Source organism: Histomonas meleagridis, assembly GCF_020186115.1.
Source record: "Histomonas meleagridis strain 2922-C6/04-10x chromosome Unknown contig_20, whole genome shotgun sequence".
NCBI classification, from domain to species: domain Eukaryota; phylum Parabasalia; order Tritrichomonadida; family Dientamoebidae; genus Histomonas; species Histomonas meleagridis.
In genome coordinates this window covers 1,473,886-1,493,597 of record NW_027150805.1, presented here as the reverse complement: position 1 = coordinate 1,493,597, position 19,712 = coordinate 1,473,886, and the positions used below count along the sequence as shown (strand labels likewise).

General features: G+C 29.9%; 3 protein-coding genes across 3 annotated transcripts; 1 reads left to right on the top strand and 2 right to left on the bottom strand.

Annotated features, from left to right (window-relative positions):
- Positions 1-5,463: 5,463 nt before the first annotated feature.
- On the bottom strand, positions 5,464-7,074 carry GO595_003012 (T-complex protein 1 subunit delta; the record flags this gene model as incomplete). The annotated part of the gene is made up of 1 exon (XM_067915986.1): positions 5,464-7,074. The coding sequence occupies one exon, from the start codon at positions 7,072-7,074 to the stop codon at positions 5,464-5,466; it is 1,611 nt and encodes a 536-aa protein (XP_067776813.1).
- A 711-nt stretch (positions 7,075-7,785) lies between these two features.
- GO595_003011 (putative helicase) lies at positions 7,786-10,908 on the top strand (the record flags this gene model as incomplete). Its single annotated transcript, XM_067915985.1, has 1 exon — positions 7,786-10,908. One exon carries the CDS (start codon positions 7,786-7,788, stop codon positions 10,906-10,908), a length of 3,123 nt encoding a protein of 1,040 aa, XP_067776812.1.
- Positions 10,909-18,389: 7,481 nt separating this feature from the next.
- Positions 18,390-18,905, bottom strand: GO595_003010 (IS481 family transposase; the record flags this gene model as incomplete). Its single annotated transcript, XM_067915984.1, has 1 exon — positions 18,390-18,905. The coding sequence occupies one exon, from the start codon at positions 18,903-18,905 to the stop codon at positions 18,390-18,392; it is 516 nt and encodes a 171-aa protein (XP_067776811.1).
- Positions 18,906-19,712: the final 807 nt, after the last annotated feature.

The window sequence follows — 19,712 nt, the reverse complement described above, 5'->3', positions numbered from 1 at the left end:
CTACCAATAATTATGCAATTTGGCAATATTTCTAAATGTCTATAAAGAAAATTTAATGATTGAAAACAATTGCATTTGGACATGATGAACATAATGCTCACATATTTAGATTTAATAATGAATATTTAAATATGATATAATTTAAAAATAATTTTTATTGAATAGAAGTCGAGATAAAAGGGTCGTTCTTTTTTTACCCCCACCCCCCTCCTCATATATTTTTATTTCAAATAATGATTAATGATATTTTTGGGTAATTTTTACTTTATTTGCAATGAATTGATCAAGAAATATGTTTATTTATTGCTCATTTATCTTGCATCTATTGGTCATATCGTTTACCATCGGCGCACCGACGAAAATAAACCATACAAAAGTGATATTTGTCACTTTTAAAAAAAAAAAAAAATTTATCTTGACTTATCATGAATATTATTTCATATTTATATTAATTAATATCCTCAATTATGTGCATATATTATGTATTTTTAATGGCTAGTTCTTATATCTTCCCAGTATACCTATGACCGAATTTCGGAAACGAATTTAATATATATTATCATTATAAATATTGAGTTCGATAAATATATTATATCTGAGAATGTTGCGTGTCAGTGCATATTTGTCATATTAAAATTGAAAATATCGAATAATTTAAAATTATTTAAAAAATACAATGGCAATTTATAAATTTTCAGAAAAAAAAAAAAAAAAAAATGTAGAACATAGAAATCGAATTTGAGAAGGAATATTTTCTCACAAAAATATTTTGAATGAAAATTTTTCAATGCTATTCAAAAAATCACGCATAATTGAAAGGCATTTCCACTTTTTGAGAGGAAGGTATTCAAATTTTCCCTTTTGCTTGGAGAGTACCTTTTACTAAGATGAATGTCATTGATCTCGAGGAAAAGTATATTTATTATATAAATTTACATGTCAAAAGGTCATCAAGACTCTAGAAACTCGCTTTTTTTTATCTCTCAAGAATTTAATATAAGCATTCATATATACTAAATTAAATTAATTTGAAATATTTAAAGATTCCTTCTGTTGAATTTCGAGAAAAAGTAGTATTTTGCACGACGGTTTTAAACGGCGATTTATCATTCAAATATTATACGGTTATTAACTTTTTGGATGAAAAATAATCGTCGATCGAAGAAAATATACATGTTCTAACAACTTTTTCTCAGAACTCAGCAGAAGAATCTCAATAAAACACTGATATCATAACAATCAAATCATCATCATAATCATATTTGAAAATAAAGAAGAAAATAAGGGTCTATACTTGATTTTTTATACTTGATTTAAATATTGCGTTTTTCGTTAAAAATGAAATATGCATCTTTTGGTGTACGAAGAATAAAAGCAAGAAATCATGATTCTATATATAAATTTATCAATGTAACTAAAAGAATTTTCTTTGTTAGGTTACTCAAAAGCGAATTAATAAAAACAGTGATCAGACACAGGATAACTAATTTTGGAAAAATTAAATAGCTTGATGGCACTTTTTATGAAAAATTTTAATGGTTTATTATACTCAATTGAAAGGTTTATATACTTAATTGTGAAAGATTCACTTTTTGAAGATATCACGAACGAAATCAGGAATTTCTGGAAAAAAACATAATAAAAATAATGGTGCTGTATGCAGCACGTAGTGCATTACGTTGAACCCAAAGGGTTCTTCTCAATCCCATATATGAGGAAGACATAAAATTTATCAATCTGGAAGAAAATATTGTGCTTGGACAAAGAAAGAAGATAAAAAACTTAAAGATCTAAGCAGTGGCTTTGGCGGTGATCTCGATAAATTGATGAAATATTATTCTTATAGCTCTCCAGAGTCAAAAAAAAGAAAATAACAAGAATGAACGTTAAGTAAAATTCTTAACTTTACTTCGCTATTTTTTGTGACAATAATTGGTCGGAACCACTCTATCAATTCCTTCCTTTCCACGAAGTAATTTAACTATTTCTGAATGACCATTTTCAGATGCATACATAAGTGCTGTTTTAAATTATTTAAATAATTTCCTTATATTATTTTGAAATATTAAATTATTAAAATAAATATAAAATAAAACAAATAAATATTTTTAGCATTAATATCAATTCCTTCTTTCAATAAAAAAGCAAAAATTTCATAATTATGATAAAAAATACATTTCCTTCCTAATTTTTCCAAACTATCAATTTTTTGGGTTTTATTCTCATAAAGATATTTAAAGATATCATTTTTATGAAATTCAATTGCAGTTTCATATGATCCTTCAAATGATGAGTGGTTTTGTTCACATAAATGAATGATTTCTTCATTTCCACCTGCAACTGCATATTTACCTGTTTTTTCTACTTTTGAATTATTCATAAGTAAATATTTAAAACATTTAACAGAAGAAAAAAATGCTGCATAATAAATTAATGAAACATTTTTTTGATTAACTAATGAACATATTTCATAAAGTGATGGTTCAATTGTTTGATTAAAATCATAATTTGTTTGTGTTGATATTTCTTGAAGTTTTTCTATTTCATCATTTCGAATGATTTTTGCAATTTCATTTGGATTATGTCCTTCTCTAACATACTTCTTATGAAGTTCCCAATTATTCTTTGAAAGCTTATCATAATTTTTAAAAAAAGAACCATATAATGGATGGTAATAATTCTTTTTTATGATTTCTCTTCTTTCTGTTTTGTAATGAGCAAAATAAGGTGAAAAAATGTTTTTAGTGATATTTTTATCTATTAGATTTTGCGATATCATTTTTTCTATTAAATAATATGGTTTAAAAGTTTGAATTTTAAAAACTGTTAATATTTTAGGATCAATTTTTTGAATTTCTTCTTTAGTTTGAATTAATTCTAAATATCTTAAATACAAATCATTTACATTGATTTTCGAACAAAATGCATGATATACTAAAGCACAAATAGTTAAGTTACATGAATAAGGAAATTTTGGGTCAAGTAATTTCATTGTTTGTTCAATTGATAAATTTAGATTTTCTTCAGTTAAATTAAATATGATATGTTCAAGTTTAACTAGGAGATTGATTTCAACATACTGTGATTTAGAATTTTCAATTATTTTGGTGTTCGAATCACCATTAGACATTCTGTACTTATAAATCTTATCGTCAATAACGTTATGCCATGGCCATTGTTTAGAAAATTAGGCCATTTTCCTCAAATTTTTAAAATCAAACCATTAAAATGTATTTTTTAAACAAAAATAATTGTAAACAAAAAATCACATATAGCTAATGAATAAAATAAGAAATCAATTGGTTTTTATGTTTAATTTGATGGTGTGATTTATTCACATATGATAATACACTTCTGACGATATTAAAAATTCTGAGATTCATAATCGAACTGCCTCACTTTTTGGCTTTGAAGTATTCATCACGAGATAACAAGATAATTAATTCTTCATTACATATTTCATATCACATGTCAACACACTAAATTCAGACTATTTTATCTCGAAACATTACGCCAGAAATCCCTTAAAAATCTGTACACTACTAAAGCAGTTCACCGAAATATTATATCCTGGAACAAAAAACACATACAGAGGGAAATCTTGAATTTTCTCATTTAATGAAACTGTAATCATAAAAAAATTACATAGACTTCACTTTTATTATTCTTCATTATTTGATCGATTTAATGACTTATCCATTAATTCTCGTTTTCTGAATTCAATTATTTTTTTAATTTAAGTGTATGTTGTGGAGTTGTATCAATAATAACTTTTACCGGGGTATCAATTCCCGATATTTTGATGTATTTGAAATATGTTTTGTTCCTTAAACAAGAGAAAGCACTTGGCGAAGTTGCATCAGATTTTTGAGTTTTCTTTTTCTTCATTTCTTAAACCAGGAAAAGAATCTGTAATTATTGGCGATCGCATTGTTTTAATTACACTTTTAAATTTTCTATTTACAGGTTTATATGTTTTTTTAAAGATTCTATTTGATATTCCAAAAATATTTTCGTCTTCGTTTCTTAAACCATGAAAAGAATCTGTAATTATTGGCGATCGCATTGTTTTAATTACACTTTTAACTTTTCTTTTTACAGGTTTTTTAAAGATTCTATTTGATATTCTAAAAATATTTTCTTTGTCTTCGTTTCTTAAATCATGAAAAGAATCTGTAATTATTGGAAATCGTATTGTTATAATTGCAACTTTACCTACAGGTTTAATTGTTTTTTTAAGGGTTCTATTTGACATTCTAAAAATATTTTCATTGTCTTCGTTTCTTAAATCAGTAAAAGAATCTATAACCTTCGACGTTCTCTCCGTTTTAATTGCAGTTGTAGCTATTCTATTTAATTTTATTTTAAAGGTTCTATTTGATATTCTAAAAATAATTTCATTGTCTTCATTTTTTAATCCAGGCAAGGCAGATGTAGGCTTAACACTTCCTTTTACAGGAGCTGAGGATTCGACTTTTGAGTATATTTTCATAATTTTTTTGTGAATGTGTTGAATGTTCGTTTTTGAATTACGTAATGATTCAGAGATATCATTAATTTCTTCTTTGGGCGTGCGCCTAAAAATTGGATGAAAACGGATCTGACTGTTATTGCCCCTTAAAAAAGAAAATGACCCTTTGGCTGCAGAACCTGTCTCAGCTTGAACTACACTTATTGATAATGGGTCTCCGTCTTGCTTGAAATTGCTTCTGCTTGAAGCTGGTCGCTGTGGGGTCGTGTCGTCTTCGTTTCTTAAACCTTCAGCTGACCATATTGGTATGATAACTTTTCCCGTTTTAATGATACTACGGCTTACTATGGAAGGTTTGATGGATGGTGCACGTAGGTTTTCGTTGGAATTTTTGGCTGAAATTCTTTTGAGCTTGGGCTTCAAAGAAATTGATTTAAGCGAGTTTTTGCTTTTGACTCTTAAATCATCCAAAGAATCCTCTGTTTTGAATTCATAGATTATCTGCATAGGAAGTTTAACTGGACTTATTTTTGCCACCTTCGAACTTTTGTTTATACGTTTTAAAATTTTAAAATTAAACTTATTTGGTTGACGGTATTGAACAAAGGATTCATCGAATATAGCTTCCTTAGAAATTGCAATAGGGACTGATTTTGTGTGTGAACCTTTTACTACTTCGATTTTGCTTTGAACAAAACAATTTAAGGCAAAAAAGGCGAAAAACATGTGGATTTTGTCAATTTGACAAATTTATCAACGGTTTTGATCCAAAAATTTTGGATTCTGTAAATGAGAAGAACGATGAAACTTTTTGTGAGAAGAGGTTCATCAAACCGATCGTCGGAAGTAGCAACGATATTTTGACCAAAATATTCTTTTCATTCCAAAAACGTAAATCGAATTGTGCCATTATTATAACAAATTTCGTTCACACCGATGTTAAATATGCAAAAAATTTTGAAAATTTTAGTTTAAAAACGTTACTTCGTTTTTCATGTTGTTGCAAGGATGTCATCAACTTTCATTAGTTGCCTAACAGTTTCCGAAGCGAATGAGATTGCTGACTTCGTAACTAAGAATGGCTGAAGGACATCTTCCTTAACCATATCACCAGGGCCATTCTCTGTGATCGAGATACCATAATTCTTCATTCCTCTATTGTGGAGTTCCCTTAACTTCGTTACTACGTCAAGTGGATTCATTCCAGCGTTCTCGGCCAATGTATAAGGAATAATATCAAGTGCATCAGCGAAGCAACGGATGCAATGTCCGATTTCTCCGCCAACAGTTTCAGAATATTTAAGTAATCGTACAGCAAGTTCGACTTCAGCTGCGCCACCTCCGGGTAATAATGCACGTTCATAAACTAATGAGCGAATTACACAAAGGGCATCATGCAAAGAACGTTCAGCTTCGCCAATAATAAGTTCATTTGACCCTCTAAGAAGGACACTGACTGTCTTAGATGCGGTCTTAAGGCCTGTGATCTTGACAATGGCGCCGCCTGGTGTTTGTACTTCTTCAACTTTCTCAGCATAGCCGAGTTTTTCGGGTGAAAGACCTTCAATGGATGCAATTGGCTTGCAGCCAAGTGTACGACAGACAAAGTCGACATCGGTCCTTTCGATATCTTTGACAACAAGAATGCCTTTCTTCTCGAGGAAGGTAAGAGCAAGATCAGAAATGGCATCACGAAGAATTGACTTCTGAATGAGGAGAACGTTAGCACCGGTTTTAGAGATTGCTTGGACCATTTGTAAAATATATTTTCGTTGTTCTCTTTGGACACGATCCATTTGGTTGTAATCGCTAAGGACAATTTGTGATTCCATATCAGTCTTGGGTGGTGAAAGTTGGAATTGGATTAATGCAATTTTGGCATCATGGAGAACACGTGGTGTGGCAGAGCTACGAAGAAGTTTGTGTTCGAAAACAATACCATCAATAAGTTCGGAATCATCTAAAACACCTCCAACTTTTTGAACGACACGAACATCATTTAAATCAACAGTTGTGCCATCATGGACTTTAAGGACAGCATCAACTGCAAGTGGTGCAAGAACATCTGCCCATTGGGATGCAAGTTTGGAGGATAATGAGGTAGTGGCAGAATTGATGAGAATTTCACGTTCTTCTGGTGTGAAGCCTGTTTCACTCTTGAACGGGATCTTCATTTCATCAATGATCTTTAAGGATTCTTCTCCAACGATTTTGAGGGCATCGGATATTAAGGATGGATGAAGTTTCCTTTCAAGAAGGATTTTACAGGCACTTAAAAAGGCACCTGCAAAAATAACAACGGATGTTGTTCCGTCTCCAGCTGCAACATCTTGTGCATGTGACATTGAAACCATTAATTTTGATGCTGGATGAGCTGCTTCCATGTATTTGAGGATAGTGGCACCATCGTTGGTGATAATAACTGTACCATCCTTAAGTTGAATAAGTTTATCCATACCACGTGGTCCAAGAGATGATCTAACAGCATCAGCTACAGATTTGGCGGCAAGAATACATGACATGCGAACATCAGTTGGGTGCTCGGCTCCTTGGAATATGGGAGGGTTTGTTGCCGAAGCAATTGGCGATGGGGAATTAGACATTCGAAATGTCCGGCCACTTTCAATAAACGGTCAATTCAAAAAAGACGAAAGCACTAAAACACATGAAAAATAGATAAAACATTATGTTTCTTTGTTTTTTATTACTTCAATTAAGCCAACTTTCAACTTGCCTATATTAAAACTGGATAGAAATTGTTGTTCTGTTTGATTTTAAACAAAGAATTTAACAATGATAAACTTATCATCAGAAAAACCGCTGATTTTCACAAGTTTATAGTACTTTTGTTGACCGTTATTTAGGAGTTGAAAAGATTTGTTACCTAAATCAAAAAGCATCTTAAAGCAATAATTACTATAAGAAGAAGCTTTGCCATATTTTTAAAACTTCACAGCAACTTTAAAATTCAAAAAAGAATTTTTTTTGAATTATTTTTATTTTTCGAGGTAAAATGCTTCTTCTTAAGCAAAACGTAATTATACTGATGCTGAGGATGATTGTTCATATAGTTTATTTCAAACGATTAATGAATTTAATTAAATTATTTTATCCAATACAAAGCAAACTCGTAAGTTTTATATTAACATTAACAAGCATCACAGAAACTCGATTTATTTTTTTGATTAAAACAGTTCTTTTCCTCTTTGTGCGTGGGAATTCTTTGGAAAATTAATTAAATTGATTTTGATCGTGAAAGTGAATTCACACGAAATTTTAAACGGTCTTATTCCTATTTTTCTTGTTGATTCAAAATGTCTTTTCCAAAATTTGGCGAAACAATTTCAATTTCTGATTCATCTGATATTGAAGAAATTCAAATAATACAACCCAATTCTCAAAAAAATTTTAATGGCGAGATAAATAAAAATGTTCCTGCATTACCTCCACCAAAGAAACTCTTAGAAGACCAAGCAAGACGTATTGCCCAAGCTGAAACAGGGATAGGATTTTCTGGTAATGGTCCACCAATTAAATTATCAAAAAAAAAGTTTAAAAATATTTCAGAGCTCCCAAAACCAACGATTCCAATTCCACCTTTTTATAACCAGCAATATGAGGGATTGACAATTAAATTTCCATATCAAACTCCACATTTATCACAAAGTTTAATCATGTCCAATGAAGCATTAGCAATAAAAACCCATAAAAATGCTTTGCTTGAATCACCAACAGGAACAGGTAAATCACTTGCCTTATTATCCACAGCGTTAGCTTCACAAGAAGCAGATCCTTCAATACACCAAATTATCTATACATCAAGAACACATTCACAACTTCAACAACTTATTGGAGAATATAAGAAGCTTCCATATTTCCCTCAAATGGGAATTTTAGCTTCTCGGAAACATTTATGTATTCATCCAATAGTTTCTAAATCTGCTGATGTTAACTCAGAATGTCGGAAATTACTTATTAACTCCGAATGTCCTTATGACAAAAAGATAAAAGGAATTCCAAATTGTTTTTTGCCAAATGGAAATTTTCCAAAATTTGACATTGAAGATCTTAAATCATATGGACGCGAAGCTGGTGTATGCCCTTATAATTTATCAAAGCCTTTTGCTGATGAATCCAATATAATTTTTTGTCCGTATAATTATATTATTAAACCTGATCAAAATAGTGCCTTCCTAAACCCCCAAAATATTCTTATCATCGATGAAGGGCATAATATTGAGAATGTATGTCGTGATGAATTTACATTTAGTTTATATTTTTTTGAAGCATTTTTAGCAGGTAATGATGCTGTCCTTCTTCAACCCCAGCTACCTCAGTTTAGTGTTGTACTTCAAGTCGTTCGTAAGCTTACTTTTTATTTCTTAAATTTTCTTCATACAAAAAGAGCTGCCTATGAGCACTTTTCTGATAAACCTAACTATATTTGTGATGATTTGAATACTTTATTAAATCAATGGGGGGTTGAACCTCAGCAATTTCAAGCAATCGGAATTACTCTTCAACAATTTATAACAACTTCTAAATCAGATCCTAAACAATTTAAGAACTTGCAAAACGTTTTGCAAATAGAACATGTTCTTTCATTTTGTGAAAAAGTATCACCAATAATATCCGAAATGTCATTACAAAGATTAAACGACTTTAAAGTTGTCTATGTCCCAGGGCCAAAACTAGACAATGACCAAATCAAATTTTTATGTTTACGACCAGGATTATTATTTCGGCCTTTAGCAAAATCATTTAGTTCCATAATTATTTCATCAGGAACACTATCTCCAATGGGACAATTCAGTTCTGAGCTTGAGACATCATTTGAAATCCAATGTTCAGCACCACATGTCGTTGATGAGTCACAAGTCCTCACGATAACAATCAGCAAAATCAAAAACGTTTCTATCTCGTCTAAGTACTCTGAAATGCAAGCCAATGAACGCCAAATCTTTGAAGCGCTTGGCACTTTTTTCAATGAGACATTAAAATTTGTACCAGGCGGCGCGTTATGTTTTATGCCATCGTACACAGCGAAGAAGAACATGCTTGACCAGTGGAAAATCAATGGCATATACAATGAAATCTCGAACAAAAAAATAATCATTGAAGAACAATCGAACAAAACTGCCAAAAAAATCATTTCACAATTCAACAAATCACAAAACGGCGGATTTTTAATAGGTGTTTCACGAGGGAAAATTAGCGAAGGCTTAGACTTTGCAGATGATAAATCACGGATTGTTTATGCGTTTGGAATTCCATTTCCAGGGATTAAAGAACCAGAGATTGAACTTAAGATGAAATATAATGACCAAAGACGTTCGAATAATTCGAACATATGTTTCTCCGGTAGCGACTGGTATAAAGTTCAAGGATTTAGAGCATTGTTTCAATCGATTGGTAGATGCATTAGACATCAAAGAGATTACGGAGCAATTGTTTTGTTGGATAATAGAATCGATTATAACATCGAAAAGTTTCCTTTGTGGATTAGAAAGAATTTATATATGAACTTCGATCTCAAAAGAAGCTGCGATTTGTTGTGCGCTTTTTACAATGAAATGTTTCGAAGATTCCCGGATAACATAAGGCCGCCGATTTACAGCAACTTGTCGTACTTCGACTTGATGAAACAAAAGGCAAACGTGAAGGAAAACCATCAAAATTCCTATGGCGCGTCATACCAATTCAGAAGCAGCAACTTCAACAGGACAAACAGCGCCGCATGCAACGACACTTGGAGCGCAAACAAATTTAATCGCAATCTGTCCGAGCCATCCGCAATGAGCCAATTTAACTATAGCAGCAACGCACCACAGCAAATGAACAACATGCAAAATCAATTCAACAACAGCAATGGTAATGCACCGCAACGGCAGCAAATGAATAATAGTTCGCAAAATGGTAATGCACCGCAACGGCAGCAAATGAATAATAATCCGAATGAGCAGAATCAACTTAATAATGGTAATGCGCCGCATGTAAATGCCTATGGCGGTGACGCGCCTCCTCCGCAAGCGTGCGCTTCTTCGTCAGCCAGCGAGCTCCTGTTCACGACCCTGTACTGCACCAGCTGCAACTGTCCGATACTTCGCATGGACCACATTGAGGAGGTTCAGTTTGCGCAGTTTCCCGGCAAAGTGTTCGGTGACCCGCAGAACAGCAGCACGCTGTCAATGTCAATAAAGAGCGCGAACCAAAAAGAGGACTTCCTCGACAAGGAGGAGTCGCAGTGGGACGAAGAGGAAGGGTTCGCGTACAGAAGGGCGCTCTGTAGATGCGGAAGAGTCGTCGGCGTGGACATTGTGGCGGCGTCCGAAATGGCGAAAGCAGAAAAAGGCGCGCACGTTTACATGGTGGAGGCGCTGGCGATGAAGTGCGACGAACAGTACGTGTCGCTGGTCAACATAGCAAATTGTTTGTAATGTGTTTGAATAAATTATCGGTATAAAATGTGAAAAAATGATATTAAATGTTTGGAATGAGAAATAGCGAATGTACAAAGTTTCTCCCATTGAAATTGATGAAATACCTGATAAAAGTTGGGAACATTAAATTGACGAATTTAATCTAATTTTTTGTTTGCAATAAAATGCAAAGTTAAAACTATTGACTTGCATTGTGTAAGTTAAATAGAGATTTGTTTTCATTTTTTGTTGCTTTTTTATTGTAGAAAATGAGAGAGTGATTTGATGAAAATTTTTTGTACGTTATTTCCTTGAATCGGAAGAAATTTAAGGAAAATGAATGCAAATTTTTTTCCAAAGCCAAAAAGAGAAATAAAATCACCATTCCAAAAACACCGCAAACTTGCAGATACAAATAACAAAGAAGCTGAAGAAACAAAAAAATCAATTAAAGATAATCTTCCGGATAATTGGATTTATAATGAAAACAAAGCTAAGGAAATATTGGATTCATTGGATAATGTTAAATCAAGGGGAATAAGAGTAGATTCAGATCAATACCAAAATCCTTATATTAAAAAAATTAACGAAATTTCCAGAAACATATTAGAATCTATCCATAACTTCCAAGTTCAAGATCAAAGTTTTCTTCTAGAATTATATAATCTGTTTGATGAAGATAATTTTATCAATTCATTTAACTTAGAATCAATTTTAGAAGAAGCAAAAAATCGTCTTCAGACAATGATATCTGATCATGTCAATTTCACAAGGAATCAAGTTGATTTACTCACAGGATTAACACAATGGATTAACGAAGCCAAGCTTAATGAGAGTGAAATACCAACACACAAAGAAACATTACCAAATTTTACACCAGAGGATTTTAAATCGACTATAAATGATTATAGTAAAGATCATAATGATTCTTTAGAGTTAGCAGAAAACATTCATCAAAGCTTAATAAACAATCTATCAGATCAAGTTAATGATTTCCAAAGTCAAATATCACTTAAAGATCGCCAACTTCGAGAATTGAATCAAATCATTCAAAACAAAGGAAAACTCCGAAATTTACATCGACCGAACAAAAACGACAAAAAAATGACAAAACTTCAAAATCAAATTGATAAATTACAATTATTAATTGAAGAATATAAACAACGCGAAAACGAATATATAACAAAAATCAATTCGTTAAATGAACAAATAGAAAATGGGAAAAATAAACAAAATGAAATTATACTTGAAAACAAAGTTAAATCACTTGAATTATCATTACAAATCATCAATAAAAAGAATGAAGAAAACGAGAAAAAATATCAAACACAAATATATGAATTAAGAAAACAACTTTTAAATCCAAATGATGAAATTAATTCGAATATCATTGATTTAATTAAAAAATATGAAAATGAAATTTTAGAATCGAAAAAAGAATCTAATGAATCAATTAATTTAATTCGTGATTCATATGATAAAGAAATGAAGAATTTTGTTGAATCTATTAATAATGAAGATATAAAAAATGCTATAAAACAATCGAATTTAATATCTGAATCAAAAATTAACGAAATTAAAAACGAAACAGAAAAATTAATAAAAGAACAAAAGCAAAGGAATTCAAATCAAATAATTGAAATTGCTAAACATTACGAATTAATAATTAAACAAAAAGATAATGAAATTGAAGAATTAAGAAATTCATATAAAAAAGAAATCGAATATAAAGAAAAAGAATTAAAAATGAATTATCAACAAAAATTAAATTTAAAATCATTTGAAATTCAAGAACAATCAGATCATCAACTTGAATTAATAAAAGATATTATGGATACGCAATTTAATGAATTAACTAAAAATAATAACAATGAAAATCCATTAAAAATTGAAGAAATTCTTCAAAAGCCAATTCTTCAATTAAAGGAAAAAGAAATTGAAAATAAAATATCAAAAAAGTTTGGAAAAATATTAAAATCTCATAAAGAAATTCTTGATGATACTAAAAAATGGGAAATTGAAAAAGAAAAACAATTTTATCAAAGAAAATATTTAGAAAATGTGAATAATTTTAGGAAAAATGTTGTCGATGTAATTCAAGATTCACATTCAAAAGATCCAAATTTAAGTAATGAAATAAATAATATACTTCAAAAGGTTTTAAGTATAACAAATCCGGAAAATTTAATACAAACAAATGATTTAAATGAAATTACAATTCCTTCAAATGAAGTTGATACCAAATTAACCGAATTAAGTAATAAATTAATTTTTTATATGAACGAAAATCAATTGCTTAAGGATACAATTGAAGAGTGTGGGAATATATCCGGTAAAAGCGCATATGATGTTTTGGATGAAATTTCAGCAAAAGCGGAAACATTATCAAAGTTACAAATTGATGATGATGAAAGTAAAAACAAATTGGATTTATATGTAAAGAAATCGATAAATGGATTATCATTCATTCAACCAAAGACTTTATTTTCATATTATGCAAATGATGAAACACAAAATATAAACAATACTCAAATAATAAATCGTGAAATTAATCAAAATTTAAATAATAAAACACTAAATCGTGAAATTAAACAAAATTTAAATAATAAAACACTAAATCGCGAAATTAATCAAAATAATAATGAAGTAATAAATAGTGAATATAACCAAAATATAAATAATAATAGGGAAATAATAAATCGAGAAAATAGTCAAAATAATAATGAAAATAATAATAAGATAATTCCAATAATTAAAACATTTGATGATTCAAAACAACGCTCTTTAATAATTGATGAAGATATTCAGCAGTTAAAAGGCTCTGAAATTAACGATATTATTGATGAATATATATTATCAGAAGGAATTATGACTGAAAAAGAGATTAATGAAATAAATCATCCAACAAAGCAAAACGAAGCAGAAAACAACACAAAAGAATTAAATTTAAAGAAAAAACTTCTTCAAACACTACAAAAATATAAACATCTTAAAGATGATTTAACAATAACAAAACAAAATGAAAAAATTAATGAAAAACAACATAAATTAGAAATACATAATCTTCAAAATGAAATATCTAAACTTCATAAAAATATCATTTCAAATACAATTCAAGAAGTAGAAACAGCACTTCAACTTTCACAAGAAAACAAAAACATTAATCCAAAAGTAGAAACAGTAAAAAAAGTTTTTGATGAAATTAATAATTATAATCAAATACAAAACGAAACAACGAAAAACACCAAAAATGAATTTATAGAAAACACACAAAAAATGTTAAACAAAGAAGAAAAAACTATTGAACAAGCAAATCAAACACTTGAAAATGCAAAAAATGTATTATTAATGATCTCTAATGAACCAATTATTACAACTGAACAAATGATAAATAAAAATGATTTAAATAATGTTTCACTTGGTGTATCACAAATTAATAAACAAATTATACAAGAAAAAATTGAAATCGAAAAACTTTGTGCACTTCATAAAAGTATTATGAATCGAATTATTACAATTGCGCAAAGTTCATTTAATATGTGTCAAAGCATAAAAAAAGATGCAATTGAAACAATTAATGAACTTAATGAAGTAATTGATCAAAAGAATATTCAATTTAGTGAAAAAGAATCAGAAAATAGAAAACAAAAAATGGAAATCATTGAACTTAAAGGAACAAAAACAAAAATTAATGAAAATGATAATGATAATGAAACAAAACAAATAAAAGATTTAACAAATTCATTAATTACATCGCAAAATGAAAATTATAAAAATCAAAATGAAATTCAAGAACTTAAAACTTATTGTACAGAACTTGAAAATAAATTTTATATTAAACATAATATACATAAAATGAGTTTAATTTCACCTTTTTTAATATTTTCTACAACTGAAACATTAAAATCTTCAAATAAAAACAATCCAAAACAAAAATCACCGAAATCAAAAAATATAAAAGTTTTAATCCCAAAACAACCTAAAAAAACACTTCAATTATATCAATCTTATGATGGTGAAAATATTGTTCGACAACTTAGTTATGATACACTTATACCACTTTCATCATCACCTGATAGTTCATTAATTGGATATGTAACACGTTATATACATGAAAACAATACGACAAATCAAAAAGAACAAAATAATGAACAACAACAAATAAATATAATCAACGCAAAACCATATGAAATAAATGTTCCAATAGAAATAAATCCAATAAATAATAATAAAACAAAAAATCCAGGTGAATATATTAGTAGTTTTCAAAAGCGTATAAAAATGCTTGAAAATCAATTACATAGTTTAAATAATTCTCTTCAAAATGAACGTGAAAAATCATATAAAATAAATCAACAATTAATTTCTTGTAAAAATGAACTTGAAAGAAGTAATAAAACAATTAAAAAAGAAAAAATGCTTCGTGAAGATTATGAAAATAATTTAAATGTTGCTTTAGAACTATCTAAAGATAGTGAACTCGAAATTTCGAGATTAAGAAATATCATTAAAGAAATAGAACATAAAAAACCTAAATCAGAAATAACATTAAAAAAGAATTCCGAAATGTTTTGTAAGAAATATACTGATGAAGAAAAAAAATTACTCGAAACTTTTAAAGGTATTAACCTTTCATTATGGCAAATGGCTTTACATGAATTATCTTCATTAAGAAGATGGATGCCAAAACGCGAAGCATTATTAAGAGAACGAGAAGAAAAAATAATGTCTTCGCTTGGTGCTATGAAACATATAAATAGTAATGAAGTGGATAAATCGCCAACAAGAAATAGACCAATATCTGTCGTGTCGGCAAGTAGAAAACAGAAAAAAGATTTAATGTCGAGTGAAGGTTACCCATCATATGAAAGAGCTGTAATGACAGCGAATATGCATAACCAAAGAGTTCCCAGGGGATTAAGAAGCGGCATTGTTAGTGCCGCAATAAAAGACTAAATATGTAAATATTATTAAATTATAGAAATGTTAAAAAATGTTTTATTTTTATCTCATGTATAAATTAATTTCATAGGAGAAGTTCAAGTTCATAATTTAAATACTGTAAAATATTATAGCAAAAAATTTATCAAATGTGTGAAATAATTCCTTTACTATCATTGATATTATAATTATTTCCTTCAGATACTTCAATAAATTGAAGTGATTCTCAAAGACAAAATCCACATGATACAATTAAAGTAATGAATTTTAACATTTTTAATAATGAGCATGAACGAAATGAAGAAGTAACAGTTATCAATTAATGTCACACTTTCACCAATTTTTATTGTTACTAAATTAGAATATTCTTCAAGCCATAGTTTTTAATTTTTTTATGTTTTGATATCAATGCAAGAAAGAGAAAGCCAATTTTTTTGCAAAACATTTGGAGAGGACGTGTCCAGATTGATTCTTACAAATTTTGATAGAAATAAATGTGTGTATCCCATTATAATGTAGAATGTTAGAATCAACACATATTTTTCAAAAATTGTAACAAGAAGTTCATATTTTTATATGAGAAATATAATACACTTTTAATAATGTTCAGCTATAATTTTTATTGTTAAAGAAAACCAGAAAATAAAAGTTTGAAAGAATAAATCAAACTAAAAATGAATATTAAAGAAAATGTAATTGAGAAAGTACTTTATTCAAACAGGAATATTCTCCACAATCAGTCCATCATATGCGCAGTGTATCTCAATTCCCTCAAGATTTGGTCTAATTTTATATTGTTCTCGAATATAATCTTCTATTTTTGCATACGTACGCTCGTGTGCAATGTGAATGAACCATGCAAATTTTGGTTTAATTTTTTCTATTTCATCAATCGCTTCGCCATATGTGAAATGTGTTTCATGTTTCGTAGGATTAAGGGCATCAATGAAAAGATAATCTATTCCTTCTAAAAGAGGGTACGACTCTGGTGGTATTCTTTTGACGTCTGTCAGATATGCAAGTTTTCCAATTCGATATCCACAGATTGGGAGGATACCATGGAATAAAGGAATTTTAACGACATTAATCGAACCGATTTTGGTAATATCCTTAAGAATGTTTAAAGAAATTTTAGATGATTTTCGAACAGATTTCAATTGATTATTAAATAAGAAACGATATGTTTCTAAAACTTTTGTAAGAGTATGACTTTCCATGTAAATTGGTATTTCCTTTTCCTTTGCAAGAAGATGGAGGTCATAAATGCCATGAACATGATCAGCATGATCATGAGTTATAAACACATAATCTATGGAGTTAATTTTTGACCTTATTAATTGTGTACGAATATCTGTTCCACAGTCAAGTAAAATATTGATCCCATTTGAAAATCTGAGAAAAGCTGCTTGCCGATATCGTTTATCGTGGGGATCTTTCGAACTACATGTTTCACATTTACAGCTTAGGTAAGGAACTCCATTACTAGTTCCTGATCCTAAAACTTCAATGGAAAATGTTAGATTTTTGTTATCCAAAATTTTTTATTGACTAATCAACCAAACAAAGCTAGCCAATTCATTCAAGACATTATATTTTGTTCGTTTAACATGATTCACACATGTGGTAAGAGAAAAAGCGCCTGACTTCACTTTCTCCACTTTTTGAATGAACTCATAGAATAAATTCTATTTGTTAATAGAAAAAAATATCATACGAACTTTTTGAATTGCATTTACGACAGGGGGCCCCCAAATGATCGCCGATACCACTTTTTGAGTGCCCTCAAAAAGTGGTATCGGCCCGTCCGTGCCTGTGAACGACTATTAATAGGATTAATCCTGCTTGTGATTGCAACTTTTTAATGATACTAAGCGAAAATATTATATGTGTGCATTGAAATTTAAAAATTGAATGGTTTACAAAACATGCCGATACCACCTTTTGAATGTTTTATACAAAAGTGGTATCGGCATATATCGATAATAGAAGAAAAAAATAATAATATATTAATATATAGTAGCACAAGCTAGCTGGATGCATCCAGTTCGATTAAACACATGAAAATTAAGCAATCGTTGTTCGTATCAGTACTAGGCTTATATAATATGAGTAAACATAAAAAATAATAAAAATCAAATGAAATGGAATTATTTAATCATCTCAATGCAAGCATCAGTTTGACCTGTATACCTATCCATTGTGCGCCATGCTTCATAGGGTGTTAAGGATTGGTGTGTGAGTTTTCTCAAACTTCGATGCGTCCAAAAATAATTATATTCATGAATTATGTTATTAATCTTAGGAATGCTTCATGCAACATTTGGTCCTTTGGCACGTTCAATCGTCAACCAAAAACGTTCTATCTTACCATTCTTATCTGGAGTATAGAAGTGAGTACGGTAATCTTCAATACCATAAAGCTGGAGTATAAATTGAAATGGATTGCCGGTAAATTCTCCCCCATTATCAATAGTCAGCATTTTAGGTCGATGTACAACAGAACCTAGAGCTTTAATAAGCGACGTGGCACAAGCTTCAGAAGTCTTACTTGATAGGACTTAATAATAGATCAGGAAGCGAGAACGATCATCAATGAAATCAAGGAGATGAAATTGTTTTTTTTCAATGGTAACATAGTGAATATCTGCATGCCATAACTGATTAGCATATTTTGCAACGAAAAAACGGAGATGTTCTTTGGGGAGCTTTTCAGGTTTCTTGTAACAAAGCGATTTCTGCTCAGTAAATATCTTCCTAACTGACCACTCAGTAGTTGCAATGTTATGTCGCTTAGCAGACTCAGCAGTTCGTTGATAGCCAACATGGTATTTGTCTCTGTAGTCGAGGCAAAAATTAACTTCCTCTTCTTTGATTTCCTTTGACGGTCTCCCTCGGCTAGGAATTGCTATCCCCTCGAGTTTGCAAATTGCATGGATTCTCTCTCGACTGATATGGAATATTTTCCTTGTATCTTCGACTCCATTGTCATGAATTGCTTGACGGGATGCTTGTATATCGATGCCATTTTTCGAATCGTCGTTACTTGAGTTCTTCTTCATTGAGAAATAAACCATTGAAAAAGTGAAAACGATACAATGGGGCACCCCCTCATATAAACAACAAGAAAGTGACAGAATATGCTTTTGAATTCTCTCATACAAACAATTCTATGAGTTCCATCAAAAAGTGGAGGAAGTGAAGTCAGGCGCTTTTTCTCTTGCAACAAACATGATTCACACAGACTATCGATTATTTTGGCCATGACACATGTGTGTTTTTTACTAGAAGTTTCTTTGAATTAAAAAAATATATATGTCTTAATATAAGCATCTAATTTTTACAAATCACTTGAACTAACATCAAAGATATTTTAACATGACTATAATTCCACATTTTGTTGGAATTTAAATCTTTTTTTTAAATGAAAATCAAGAAAATTTATAGAGCTTGGATCAGATTAGTCGGATTGACTCAAAGTTTCTTTTCAAAAAGTTGTGTAAAATAATCAAATAACCAAATATTTTAATGGATACTCAATATTGAAAGGATAGAAGGTTACAACAGTGGAAAAATTGCCCTTTCAGTACTGTTAAAAAAACAGGGTACAGGACTGTATGAAAGTTGTTTCGAGCTTTGCTCTATCAGGCGGTGACATATCCAAAGAACTTATAGACAAATTTCGAGAGGCTCAAAACGCACTTCGTAACGAACTTGGGATTAATGAAGTTGAAATAAGTTATAGAACAAAAGAGTATCATTTTCTTGAAAAGAAATTTCTCAAAAAACTCAACAGTCAAAAACATCATTATGTAGTTGTCTATCTCTTTCATAGCCTATATAATTCTAATGAAAAAAAATTTCCACTATTCTATCAATCATTT